The sequence below is a fragment of the Salvelinus fontinalis genome, chromosome 24, assembly GCF_029448725.1.
Source record: "Salvelinus fontinalis isolate EN_2023a chromosome 24, ASM2944872v1, whole genome shotgun sequence".
Lineage (NCBI taxonomy): Eukaryota > Metazoa > Chordata > Actinopteri > Salmoniformes > Salmonidae > Salvelinus > Salvelinus fontinalis.
Window position 1 is genome coordinate 4162762 of NC_074688.1, and position 15169 is coordinate 4177930.

Sequence of the window (15169 nt, forward strand, 5' to 3'; positions counted from 1 at the left end):
AACCTCCTGAGATTCATTGTCCGTGTCCCATACTGTAGGTAGTGTGCAGCCAATTATTTTTATTGTTCCTTGTCATGTGGGAGCCTATTGTATAGAGTATGCTATATCACATACAGCACAGGCAAGTGATTTGTAGCATATCTACTGTATATTCTTGAACATTTCATGTTCATCATGGTTTTCTCCCTGTTCATGTTACAGATTTTGCTTGCAGTTAAGGGACACGTTTACAACATTGATTGGGCTCCCTTTCGCAAGTCTGCTGGTAAGATATTTGTGTTGGAAGTTAGCTACATCTCATCAAATACTTCATTTGCTCCTGATACTGTAGTTGTTGTAGCCTGGTCCTAGATCTGTCATGCCAAACACGACTACAATCATATGAGTTGTCAATACAGGAAAAACTCATCTGCGACCAGACATTGTCAAAATATTTTTGGGGATAATCTGTTCATGTGCTCCGCTTGCAGAGGAACATCACCACATTCAACCGGCATAGTTTTCCATCGCTCATATCAACAATAGGCAATATGATTGGAGATGATGCCATCCATAACGAGGTTGCCAACTGCCAGGAGTGTTGGCAGGCTTTTCTAATCGCCATGGTGAATATTGCTCCATATTGTATTTATGACGAGCTTATTTTAAAGTAGCATACAACTTTGTTATTTTCCTAAACTGAACGGAGATGTTTAATTTTCTATTTTAATGATGGCACACTTGCTTTTTCTCTTTCCAGTAAAAAAAAAGGTTTTGAAATGTCATAGACTGAAACTAAGCCAGAATAGATAACAATGTACAATGGTCATTTCTCAAACCAAATCCAGTGTGTGTTGTGTTGCACTGTGGTTCTCTATTACAGAAGTGGTGTACTCACTGTGAATACAGAGAGATCCTTTATCCCCTCCTGGGACTGATGATCAACCTCTCTGGTAATTCCTCCACAGCCATCCAGGTACGACAGAGGCTGTTAGGCTGGGCGTATCCCAAATGGCACCATATTCCCTATATAGTGCACTACTTTTGACCAGGGCCCATGGCACACTAGGGTGCCATTTGGAGTTGGACAGTGATTGACTAGTCCTTGGCCCACCTATCAGGGTAACACATCAATTTGATGGGAAGAGGGAGGGAAGGAGGTGAATGGAAAAACAAGAACAAAGCGAGCACTGAGAGCTTTTGTTTCAGCCCCTTTGGTATAATAATAATAAGCACCCCTATGAAAAAGTGATATGTACAGTGAACATTTGATTAACCTTTCTCTCTCTCTCGCTTTCTCTCTCTCCTTTATCTTGCAGGAGCATGCTGTTCCCATCAGTGGCGTATGCCTGGACTTGCTGAGTGATCCCGACGGGGGCATCATCACAGTGAGTGGTTGCACCACAGGGCCCCGACGCAGCTCTGCTGATGAGACCAACACCACTGCATCTCTCACGGACACTTCTCTACGGCCCCTCTGGCCTATCATGCTCTAGCTATCCATATCGCAAGCATTTGTCATATGCAAACAAAGATGGAAGAGATGGGTATTTGGAGAGAAACAAGGCGAAATCATACTTGTTTTATGTATAGCAACTCGTTTTAGATATAAACACAACTCCTGCTTCGTCAGCATGTATTCCGAGGCATTGAAAAGATAAGATTAGAACACGTATAAGAAAACATAGCAGTCTCAAGGGGCTAAAAACTATTCAGAACGTATCTCGAACATACAGTGCATTCGGAAAGTATTCAGACCCGTTGACTTCTTCCACAGTTTGTTACATTACAGCCTTATTCTAAAATTGATTATTAACTGGGTGGGTCGAGCCCTGAATGCTTATTGGCTGACAGCCATGGTATATCAGACCGTATACCACGGGTATGACAAAACACGTATTCTACTGCTCTAATTACGTCGGTAACCAGTTTATAATAGCAATATGGCACCTCGGGGGTTTGTGATATATGGCCAATATTTATAATTTCTTTATTTAACCTTTATTTACCGAGGCAAGTCATTTAAGAACAAATTCAGCCTACCACAGACAACGCTGGGCTAATTGTGAAGATGTGATGCAGCCTGGATTCAAACCAGAGACTGCAGTGACGCCTCTTGCACTGAGATGGAGTGCCTTAGGCCTCTGCGCCACTCGAGAGCCCAAATATACCACGGCTAAGGAATGTGTCCAGGCACACACCCTCGGGCCTTATTGCTTAATTAAATCACATTTTTTCCTTATCAAAACACACAATACCCCAAAATAGCAAAGCGAAAACAGGTGTTTAGAAATGTTTGCAAATGTATAAAAAATGTAAAACAGAAATACTTATTTATATAGGTTTTCATACCCTTTGCTATGAGACACGAAATTAAGTTGAGGTGCATCCTGTTTCCATTGATCATCCTTGAGATGTTTCTACAACTTGATTGCAGTCCACCTGTGGTAAATTCAATTGATTGGACATGATTTGGAAAGGCACACACACACCTATCTATATAAAGTCCCACAGTTGACAGTGCATGTCAGAGCAAAAACCAAGCCATGAGTTCGAAGGAATTGTGCGTAGAGCTCCGAGACATAATTGTGTCGTGGCACAGATGTGGGGAATGGTACCAAAACATTTCTGCAGCATTGAAAGTCCCGAAGAACACAGTGGCCTCCATCATTCTTAAATGGAAGAAGGTTGGAACCACCAAGACTCTTCCTTGAGATGGCCGCCCGGCCAAACTGAGCAATCGGGGGAGAAGGGTCTTAGTCAAGGCCAAGAACCCGATGGTCACTCTGAAAGAGCTCCAGAGTTCCTCTGTGAAGATGGGAGAACCTTCCAGAAGGACAACCATCTCTGCAGCACTCCACCAATCAGGCCTTTATGGTAGAGTGGCCAGACAGAAGCCTCTCCTCAGTAAAATGCACATGACAGCCTGCTTGGAGTTTGTCAAAAGGCACCTAAAGGACTCTCAGACCATGAGAAAGAAGATTCTCTGGTCTGATGAAACCAAGATTGAACTCTTTGGCCTGAATGCTAATTTGCTCGGTCTGGAGGAAACCTGGCACCATCCCTACGGTGAAGCATGGTTGTGGCAATCTTCAATATAGAAATGCTACCAATTTTATTTTATTGAAACTTGTTACACATGATGGAGCCATGCATGATTCACCAAAATATATTTTGAAAGAGGAAGTAAAGTACTTTAAGAATATGTTTTCATTTCAGTCTCCTCCATCTCCACTAACTGAAAATAATTGTATGGATTTTTTCCCTAATAATAATGTAAAATTACCATCTGTACAGAAAGACTCATGTGAAGGCCAAATTACAGAGGAGGAACTTCTTGATGTAATTAAAGCCTTTAAGGCTGGGACAACTCCAGGGCTGGATGGCATACCAGTGGAAGTATACAAACCTTTTTTGATGTACTCAGAGGACCGTTATTAGCATGTTTTAACCACTCCTATATAAATGGTAGATTATCAGACACGCAACAAGAAGATCTGATATCATTATTACTGAAACAGGACCCAAGTGATATATATAAAGATCCAGTCCATTTAAATAATTGGAGACCTCTTACACTTCAGTGTTGTGATGCAAAATCCTAGCAGAATGCTTGGCGCATAGAATTTAAAAAGTATTGTCAGATATTATTCATCCTAATCAGACAGTTTTTTTTACATGGACGATACATTGGAGATAATATAAGACAAGTACTGGAAACAATAGAATACTATGAAATATCGGGGACACCAGGCCTGGTTTTCATAGCTGATTTTGAAAAGTCTTTTGATAAAGTACGACTGGAGATTATATGTAAATGCCTAGAATATTAGAATTTTGGGGAATCTCTTATAAAATGGGTTAAAGTTATGTATAGTAACCCCAGGTGTAAAATAGTAAATAATGGCTACATCTCAGAAAGTTTTTTAAACTATCTAGAGGATTAAAACAAGGTTGTCCACTATCGGCATATCTATTTATTATTGCCATCGAAATGTTAGCTGTTAAAATTAGATCACACAATAATATTAAGGGATTAGAAATCCGTGGCTTAAAAACTAAGGTGTCATTGTACGCTGATAATTCACAATTAGAATCTCTCCACGGCCTCATAGAGGATCTAGATACTTTTTCTATCCTCTCTGTATTAAAACCAAATTATGATAAATTACGTATTGGATCACTAAAAAATGAAAATTGTACATTACCGTGTAGTTTACCAATTAAATGGTCTGACGGAGATGTTGACATACTCGGTATACAAATCCCAAAAGAAAGAAATGATCTCACTCCAATACATTTTTATAGAAAGTTACCAAAAATAGATAAGATGTTCCAACATGGAAAGGAAAATACCTGTCTATTTGTGGAAAAATCGCCCTGATTAACTCTTTAGTCATATCACAGTTTACCTATTTGCTTATGGTTTTGCCTACACCTAGTGACCTGCTTTTTAAATTATATGAACACTGGTTCTCTAGTAAATTAGTAGGAACGTCTCATCCTATGTTCAAGAATGGCCTTTTTTCCCTTTATTCAGATTACACCTGCTCACTTTCGGTTGTTTGAAAAGGAAATAATCTCCAAAATATCGTTATTTTTTAAACAAGCCTTAGAAAGTTGGTTGCAATTTCAGTTTAATCCACCTGAAAAGACAGAACAAACAATACAACAAATATTGTGGTTAAACTCAAATATACTAATTGATAAAAAAAAACGTATTTTTCGAAGAAATGTTTTAAAAAAGTATAATTTTAGTGAATGATATCATAAATAGGACTGGTGAAGTTATGTAACACATGCAGCTAACACAGACATATGGAAATGTCTGCTCTACCCAAAATTACAACCAACTAATTGCAGCATTAGCACAAAAATGGAAGAGGCAAGTAGAAGGGGGGAAAAGTAAGGAACTTGTATGTCGGCCCTGCATTAAAGAAAAGTGTGATAAATAAAAACATACCAATTTCATTTAAGGACCAAAAAACTGACAGCTGTGCCATATAAATTGCAAAATAGTTGGGAAGAGATTTTCGATGTACCCATTCCATGGCTCATGGTTTATGAATTGATACGCAAAACAACGCCGGATTCAAAACGGATTCAAAATTACTATACAAAATTCTTGCAACCAATAGAATGTTATACATATGGGGGATACAATCTTCCCAGCTCTGCAGATTTTCCTGTGAGGAGGCAGAGTCATTAGATCATTTATTTTGGTATTGTCCATATGTAGCTCGTTTTTGGTCACAGGTCCAGGAATGGCTGAAGAATTGCAACATTTGCCTAGAACTAACGCTGCAGACAGCAATACTGGGTGATTTGAAAGGCCATAGTAAATCAATCAATAATATAATTATTTTAGCAAAAATGTTTATTTTTAATTTACAATCTGTAGAAGCTATGAGAATAGAAAGGTTCAGTACTTTTGTAAAGCATCACAGCACAGATGAAAAATATATGGCAAATAGAAATCCAAAATGGATGATGTTGAGAGATAGATGGGAGGGGTTGAATGGAGCTTAAGGGTGGGACTAATATCAAGATAACCAATGTAAAACATACGGGGTCTGTAAAATGTATATAGGTTCAGAAATGTTGTGAAATAGCACAGTTACAAATAGAAATCAAACTGGATGGACATCAGAAATAGAAGGACTAAAAACAAACAAAATATAACTATTGTAAAATAGATTGTGTCTGTAAAATGTGTATAAGATGTATAAACTGAAGGTAGAAGCCTAAGTGTTACTGTTTATTAGTTTACTCCAATTGGGGGAAGGGTGGTAGGGTTTGCGGGGAATAATACTGTTGATTTACTTAAAACAAAAACAAAAAATAACTAATTTGGAACTTAGGACGCCACGGAAGAAGTTGTTTAACGAGTTGCCATCTCCCAAATTAAACTCTAGATGATCTAAGTTACTTATTAATCATTACCTCATATCAGTCTCATTCTGAACAGTTTTAACCTTCTTGGATCTGCAAGAACCCCAACCTTGAGCATTATTTACTAGCTAACTAATTAATAACACAGAATACACATACACACTTACATGAGACAAAGGTCCCTAGTGGACTGACAAGATATGGCGGCTTATTACACAGAGATTTGGAGAATGGGGTGGGGAAAATAGAGATAGAGAAAAAGGGGACATTTATCGTGGATACATTCTAGGACTGTCCTCACATGAATCATATACCTTGCACACAAACCGCCGCCCGTTTGGAAAACAAATTATAATGAATGTATTTACGTGTTGAATGCCGTTCGTTCATCGTTTATCTCGGTCGGAACCAATCCCTCTCTGAAAGTTGTTTCAGTGAGCCTTTCCTTTGGACCACTTGTACATGCTCTGATTGTCCACCAGAGGTCACAATGTCCTTCTTCTTAGTTGCCCGGTCTCCAATGGGCTGTTTCCTAAGAACAGCTACTTAGCCTTACCAGTGATTGTCTGAGAGGGGAGTTTTCTTCTCCTCTTCCTCGGGTAGATAGTTAAAGTTCCAAAACAACTTTACACGCACAGCTGCAGACCGACGGTGTTCTGGTCTGGTAAGTTCATTTTCTTCACCTCGTGTTGAGAGTTTCAGAGTTTATAACCATTTTAATGTGTGGACCACGGTCTCACATATTTCTGGTCTGATATGTTAATTCTTAGCCAGTCCTTTTAAGCACTCTGGTCAAAAAGGGCGGTTCCATCACACTGACATGCTTTTCTGACATCACTCGGGGCGTGGCTACTTAATGTGCAAAGGACATTAAAAAAAATGTGTCTCATTAGAAAACCAAAATCACATTCCTATCTTAACAAAAATAGTTGTTTTCACATCAGATTGGATGAAAACTTGATGGCTAAAGAGGTTACTTTCCTAAGTTACAGTATTTGGTTCACACAGTTTTTAATAACATCACAAAATGACAAATAATATGACATTAATTTTCTATATCTACCCACTGACCATTTCCCACATTCGGGTGTTATAAATTTTGTTCCAAAGTTCGCTTTTTGGACGTTAGAGTTTTGGGATGGCAAAAGTCTTCTGGAGACAAAGGTATTCCTGTGGTTGATACAAAGAAGCCAAGAGAGTTCTTTGCTGCATACAATTTACAACCGGGCATGAGGTGTCACAAAACCCCCACATCAATCCCTCCTCCCCTCTGCGGGTGAGAAGGGTCTGGTAGAAGTTGATCCATTGAAAACCTGATCTTTGCTCACAGGAGTGTCATGACAGCACACAGCCAAGACAATGCAGGAGTGGCTTCAGGACATGTCTCTGAATGTCCTTGAGTGGCCCAGCCAGAGCCAGACTTGAATCTGATCGAACATCTCTGGAGAGACCTGAAAATAGCTCTCCAGCAACGCTCCCCATCCAACTTGACAGAGCTTGAGAGGATCTGCAGAGAAGAATGGGAGGAACTCCCCAAATACAGTTGTGCCAAGCTTGTAGCATCATACCCAAGAAGACTCAAGGAAGTAATGGCTGCCAAAGGTGCTTCAACAAAGTACTGAGTAAAGAGTCTGAATACTTACGTAAGTGTGATTGTTTTTTGCAAAAATGTCTAAAACCTGTTTTTGCTTTGTCATTATTGGGTATTGTGTGTGTATATTGATGAGAGAATTATTACGATTTAACCCATTTTAGAATAAGGCTGTAACGTAGCAAAATGTGGAAAAAGTCAAGGGGTCTTAATACTTTCCAAATGCACTGTACATTCCCAAGACGATCTCTCTCGCTCTCTCTCTGTGTGTGTGTGCGTGTGACATTCAGTGTGACATTAAGGATCTCTCTCTCTCTGGGTCAGTAAATGTGACAGAATATCAGCAGCAGGTGTTGATGACTGCTCTGTTTCTTTCCCCACTCACTTTGTTTCTTTTCCCACTGACTGCATATTGTTCTTTCTCTTGGCCTCAGAGAGCCACAGGTTTGCTGAGTAAAGTGCTCCCACAGTCCACCGCTGCTACTGAAGACGCCGTGCAGAGAGGAGTCGTGGGGACAATGCGGAGGCTACTGAAAGTAATGCCAAGCATCATTTATTGCCTTTTTTATGATATTTCTTTTAGGTGATCACTGCCTGCCCGATTCAAGAGGCCTTTTCCCCTTCTTTCCCTTCCACAGCTTCTTGATAAAATTATAAATATGTGTTATATGGACTGATATAAAGTATTCTATATACTGTATATGGTGTGAAAGAAATCGTTTTATCTTGCCATGCAGGGATCAGGGAAGACCACCACTAAATATTTGATCAAGACCCTCACAGTGTGCACGGCAATCAGTCAAACGGCTCAGGAGGAGTGGGTGAAATGTGATAAAAGTAAGATGCATGTATGATGCATTGGTGTTGGTTTTTGAACTAGTGTGTTATGTGAAAGATGCTAAATAACAAAAACAGATATTGTATTATAAGATGTGTGCTCACACGTGCGTGTGTGCGTTGGTTTGTGTGTATGAGCGCGTCCGTTTTTATTTTGTTTGTATGTGCCTGTGTGTGTGTGTGCTTTAGTCTGTGAGTGTACGTGATTACATTGGGCAACTTTTATTCTGTCCTACTCATCAGGACTTCACACCCTGAGGAGGCTCCTGGGCCCCAGCAGGGAGGAGGCAGTGGCAGGGAACGCTGCCCTGTGCCTGGGCCACTGCCTGGGGGTGCGGGGGGCAGCCAGCAGCCTCCTGGGCACCGACTCTGTCCTGCTCCTGCTCCGCCATGCTGCGGGCGACGCCAAGAGAAGTGCTGTGCAGCAAAATTCTGCCATCGCTCTGGGGAAGCTGTGTAAAGCAGAGCCCAGGTAATTGCTGTGTTAATTAATCACAGGTGCACGTATGCTTACACACACACGCACCCATACACACACACATGCAGGCACATGCACCCACACACACTCCTCAACATCTCAGCTCTTACACTGGCATAACGCAGTTATTTATATTTGAGAACCTTATCTTCCATACATTCCTAAAAATATATATATGTTTTACTCCATACATTTTGGAGACACCCAAAAGTACTCGTTACATTTTGAATGCTTAGCAGGACAGGAACATGGTCCAATTCACGCACTTATGAAGAGAACATCACTGGTCATCCCTACTGCCTCTGACCTGGCGGACTTACTAAACACAAATGCTTTGTTTGTAAATTATGTCTGCATGTTGTGCTGTGCCCCTGGCTATCAGTACATTTTTAAAATGTGCCATCTGGTTTGCTTAATATAAGCCATTTGAAATGATTTATACTTTTACTTTTGATACTTAAATATATTTAAAACCAAATACTTTTAGACTTTTACTCAAGTAGTATTTTACTGGGTGAGTTTGACTTTTACAGTGGGGCAAAAAAGTATTTAGTCAGCCACCAATTGTGCAAGTTCTCCCACTTAAAAATATGAGAGAGGCCTGTAATTTTCATCATAGGTACACTTCAACTATGACAGACAAAATGAGGGAAAAAAATCCAGAAAATCACATTGTAGGATTTTTTATGAATTTATTAGCAAATTATGGTGGAAAATAAGTATTTGGTCACCTACAAACAAGCAAGATTTCTGGCTCTCACAGACCTGTAACTTCTTCTTTAAGAGGCTCCTCTGTCCTCCACTCGTTACCTGTATTAATGGCACCTGTTTGAACTTGTTATCAGTATAAAAGACACCTGTCACCTGTCAGTATCCGGAATATACAGTACTAGTCAAAAGGTTGGACACACCTACTCATTCAAGGGTTTTTCTTTATTTTCAACTATTTTCAACATTGTAGAATAATTGTGAAGACATCACAACTATGAAATAACACATATGGAATCATGTAGTAACCAAAAAAGTGTTAAACAAATCAAAATATATTTTATATTTGAAATTCTTCAAAGTAGCCACCCTTTGCCTTCATGACAGCTTTGCACACTCCTGGCATTCTCTCAAACAGCTTCACCTGGAATGATTTTCCAAAAGTCTTGAAGGAGTTCCTACATATGCTGAGCACTTGTTGGCTGCTTTTCCTTCACTCTGCGGTCCAACTCATCCCAAACCATCTCAATTGGGCTGAGGTCGGGTGATTGTGGAAGCCAGGTCATCTGATGCAGCACTCCATCACTCTCATTATTGGTCAAATAGCCCTTACACAGCCTGGAGGTGTGTTGGGTCATTGTCCTGTTGAAAAACAAATTATAGTACCACTAAGCGCAAACCAGATGGGATTGAGTATCGCTGCAGAATGCTGTGGTAGCCATGCTAGTGTGTGCCTTGAATTCTAAATAAATCACTGACAATGTCACCAGCAATGCACCCCCACACCATCACACCTCTTTCTCCATGCTTCACGGTGGGAAATACACATGCATAGATCATCCGTTCACATGCATAGATCATCCGTTCACCTACTCTACATCTCACACAGTGGTTGGAACTAAAAATCTGTAATTTGGACTCATCAGACCAAAGGACAGATTTCCACCTGTCTATTGTCCATTGCTCGTGTTTCTTGGCCCAAGCAAGTCTCTTATTGGTGTCCTTTAGTAGTGGTTTCTTTGCAGCAATTCGACAATGAAGGCCTGATTCACGCAGTCTCCTCTGCAATTTCTGAGCCTGGTAACTCTAATGAACTTATCCTCTGCAGCAGAGGTAACTCTGGGTCTTCCTTTCCTGTGGTGGTCCTCATGTGAGCCAGTTTCATCATAGCGCTTGTTGGTTCTTTACATTTTCTGCATTGACTGACCTTCATGTCTTAAAGCAATGATGGACTGTCGCTTCTCTTTGCTTATTTGAGCTGTTCTTGCCATAATATGGACTTGGTATTTTACCAAATAGGGCTATCTTCTGTATACCACCCCTACCTTGTCACAACACAACTGATTGGCTGAAACGTATTAAGAAGGAAAGAAATTCCACAAATGTAATTTTAACAAGGCACACCTATCAATAGTAATGCATTCCAGGTGACTACCTCATGAAGCTGGTTGAGAGAATGCCAAAGTGTGCAAAGCTGTCATCAAGGCAAAGGGTGACTACTTTGAAGAATCAAAAATATTTTTGTTGAACACTTTTTTGGTTACTACATAATTCCATATGTGTTATTTTGTTTGATGTCTTCACTATTATTTCCACAATGTAGAAAATAGTAAAAAGTAAAGAAAAACCCTTGAATGAGGAGGTGTGCTTCCAAACTTTTGACTGGTACTGTATGTATAATGTTTTTTTATAGACGGTACGGACAGTATATTCATAGAGAACGTGTTTACAGCAGTTCTTATATAGGTGTTCCCAATGTTTTGGACACTTAGACTCAGTATACATATGAAGTGGGTCAAACAGTATATAAATATTAAAGTGATCAGTGTTCAATGACTCTATGTACATAGGGCAGCAGTCTCTAAGAATCAGGGCAGGGTACTGGGTGGAGGCTGGTTAGGGGTGACTGTTTAACAGTCTGGTGGCCTGGAGATAGAAGCTGTTGTCTTTAGTTCCCAGATTTGATGCACCTGTACTGTCTCTGCCTTCTAGATGGTAGTGGGGTGGACAGGCCATAGCTCGGGTGACTGAGGTCTTTGATGAGCTTCTTGGCCTACCTTTTCCCCCGGTGCTGTTGATGTCCTGGAGGGTAGGCTGTGTGCACCCAGTGATGTGTTGGGCTGACCGCAGCACCCTCTGGAGAGCACTGCAGATGTGGGCGGTATAGCTGCCCTACCAGGTGGTGATACAGCCCAGAATGTTCTTGATGGTGCATCTGTAGAAGTCTTAGGGGCCAAGCTGTATTTCTTCAGCCTCCTGAGGTTGAAGAGGCGCTATTGTGCCTTCTTCACCATGCTGTCGGTGTGGAGGGACCATTTCAGGTCCTCAGTGATGTGCACGCCACGGAACTTGAATCTTTTGACCCTCTCGACTGGGGGGAATGCTCTCTCTGGTTATTTCCCTGGCACCACTCCGCCAGGGCTTTCACCTTCTCGCTGTAGGCTGTCTAGTCGTTGTTGGTAATCAGTCCTATCACTGTTGTGGCGTCAGCAAACTCGATGATTGAGTTGTCGATGTGAGTGGCCAATCAGTCATGGGTCAGGAAGTCTAGGACCCAGTTGCACAGGGCGAGGTTCAGACCCAGGGCCCTGAGCTTAGTGATGCGCTTTGGAGGGCACTATGGTTTTGAATACTCAGCTGTAGTCAATGAACAGCATTCTTACATAGGTATTTATTTTGTCCAGGTGGGATAGGGCAGTGTGCAGTGCAATGGCGATTGCGTCATCCATGGGTCTGTTGGGGCGGTATGCAAATTGTAGTGGGTCTAGGGTGTCGGGTAAAGTGGAGGTGATATGATCCTTAACTAGCTTCTCAAAACACTTCATGATGACAGAATTGAGTGCTACGATAGTCATTTCGTTCAGTTACTTTTGCTTTCTTGGGTACAGGAACAATGGTGGACATCTTGAAGCAAGTGGGGACAACAGACTGGGATATGAAGAGATTGAATATGTCCGTAAACACTCCAGCCAGCTGGTCTGCACATGGTCTGAGGACGCGGTTTGGGATGCCGCCTGGGCCGGCAGCCTTGCGAGGGTTAACGCCTAAACGACTTACTCACGTCGGCCATGGAGAATGAGAGCACACAGTTCTCGCGAGAAGCAGTTTGATGTTGTTTTCCTCAAAGCAGGCAAAGAAGGTGTTTAGCGTGTCTGGCTGATTTTCCCTTTATAATCCATGATTGTCTGGAGTCCCTGCCACATATGTCTCGTATCTGAGACTTTGAACTGCGACTCCACTTTGTACATGGAATGTCGTTTTGCCTCTTTGCCTTACGGAGGTCATAGCTGGTCTGTTTGTACACGTCCACGTTCCCAGTCGCCTTGCTATGGTTAAATGCGGTGGTTTGCGCTTTCAGTTTTGCTCAAATGTTGCCATCTATCCACGTTTTTTTGGTTTGGATACGTTCTAATCGAACAAAGTCACTGAGTCCGTGCATACGTCGATACTATTTCCGGAACATTTCCCAGTCCGCGTAATCAAAACAATCTCGAAGAAAATATTCCCGATTGGTCAGACCAACGTTGAACAATCCTTACCACAGGTGCATCCTGCTTAAGTTTTTGCCTATGGTTGGAGAAGAGCAGAATGGAGGTGTAATATGATTTGCCAAAGGGAGGGCAGAGGAGGGCCTTGTAGTCATCCCGGAAGGGAGAGTAGCAATGATCCAGAGTCCTCGATGCGCGTGTAGCACAATAGATGTGTTGATAGAATTTCTGTAGCATTTTCCTCAGATTTCCTTTATTTATCCATGGTGCTGAAATTGTGAAATGTCTATGCGGCTGCCTAACGAATTGACGATAGGCTTTCTGTGGTGCCATGGCACGTAGCCATAGCTTTACTCTAGCTAATGTATAAATGTTTATTGGGAGGCCAATTTGGTCGTCATTTTGTCATGTTAAGTCTAACATTTCACAAAGTTATACACACAAAGCTATGCTGCCATTTAGACAGCTGGCTGGCAGGAATAATGTAATTACTTGTAATTTAAAGTTGGAAATTCAAACATTGACGATTGTAAAATACATTTTCGATGCAACAGCATACCAATGAGCTACAGTACCAAAATACTTTTTTGAATATACAACTGTCCTGTATAGCCTATCTGACCCTGCATGACATGAGCCATCCCCACACTCTCTCCCAGCTTTGATAGAACGTTGTTGTGCGTAGAACCAGTCTATTAATCCCAAATTAGTCAGTCCACCCTCAAAAACACTTGCTTACCAGGGATTGTTTTATTATGCAGTATAGCCTACTATCTACAGCTAGGCTATATATTGTATGCGGCTCCTAATGAACTGCTTTTAATAAACCTTCATGAAAAATCACACATCAAATAGCCTAACAATGAGGGGAAAAAGTAGTCGACTTAAGGATAAATTCAGCCGCTATTTATTGTTGAACTCAACAGGTTTCAAGGTAAATGAAATGAACTCGAACTTCAGAGACGTCTCTGGTCTCCTGAAGTCCTCCTTCCTGCTTGTGCGCTTGTCTCTTTCTTTTTTTCTATCTTGAGGCCTGTAGTAGCTACAGAATACGACAGCATCGCCTTGCGGTTTTCATCACGGCCTGTAGGTCCAGGTTGCCGGCCCGACTGTTTTCTATACCGAGTATTGCCAACCAAGACCGTCGTGACTGAGACATTGTGCGTTACATGTCCATTTTGCGCCGCACACATTTGAAACTTAGTCTTGAATGATGCATGCTAAGACACACAATTCAAATGCAAGGTCACCAGCATGAACAAAATCGCAATCTGCTTCTTTTTTTTGTTCAAGCCCTCAAGAAGTTTTGTCAGCTAAAGATGATCATCTGTTTGCATCGGCCAATTTATTGGCTGTTCAGTATCCAGACGACTTGTCCCCAGAGCTTCCTACACAGTTACAGGAATCTCTTTCTGTCGCATGTTGAGGCCGGCAATTATGAGAGGCTCAATCAAAGGTGTTGCAGAACTGCTGTATTCGAAGCAGCGCTCTCTTCTGCCCAGTTTCCCTGATGTTGCTAAGGCAATCAAGCTGTTTTTAAATCATCCCCGTAACTGTCGCTTCTGCGGAGAAGCCTTCATTAGAAATGTACATAGAACACCATGCCATTACACACAAATATATAACCTTCATTTCGACATATAGGCTACTGGCCTAACTGTTACTCTCTAAGATACGATGCAAGGTGTTGACATACGTATGGGATCAAAGGGCTCCATGAAAGGGACTGATGCATGTAACTCCATTTCTCTTCGCAGCCAGTAACGGTAACAAGAGAGGGAACTTCATTCGGTGTCCTGACAACGCACCACGGCTGTTAGAATGGTGTTGCTTTGGGGATACCGCGCGCGTTTGTGTGTTTGTGTGTGCAGTACAGTGACGCCTGTTAAATATGTATTTACTCATAACGTGATGCGGCCATCACCATGCTTGAAGAGTAGTACCCCCCCCCACACACACACACACACACATCTGCATACACACACAGCCCACCCATCTCTACCTATGTATTTAACCATCCAAGTCTTCCTCCTGAAAAGACCCTATCTCTGGCACAACCTCTTCCAGGCCCTAATACTTATAATAATATGATTAGTATGTGCTAAAGAGCAAGGATTTTATTGTTACTAAAGCCAATTCTAAAGTATAGTTTCACCAGGTCATCTAATGAAGGTATTTTAACGGTGGCACGCACAC

At 41.4% G+C, this 15169-nt stretch overlaps 1 protein-coding gene across 2 annotated transcripts in view; it reads left to right on the forward strand.

Moving 5' to 3' along the window:
• ttc12 (tetratricopeptide repeat domain 12) overlaps window positions 1–15169 on the forward strand; it is a 37561-nt gene that overhangs the window by 18240 nt on the left and 4152 nt on the right. For both annotated transcript variants that reach the window (XM_055879429.1, XM_055879430.1), the window contains 7 exons: window positions 202–265; window positions 471–605; window positions 863–955; window positions 1299–1367; window positions 7897–7998; window positions 8200–8299; window positions 8543–8771. In XM_055879429.1, coding sequence (XP_055735404.1) covers window positions 202–265; window positions 471–605; window positions 863–955; window positions 1299–1367; window positions 7897–7998; window positions 8200–8299; window positions 8543–8771 — 792 coding nt within the window. The remainder of the gene's footprint in view (window positions 1–201; window positions 266–470; window positions 606–862; window positions 956–1298; window positions 1368–7896; window positions 7999–8199; window positions 8300–8542; window positions 8772–15169) is intronic.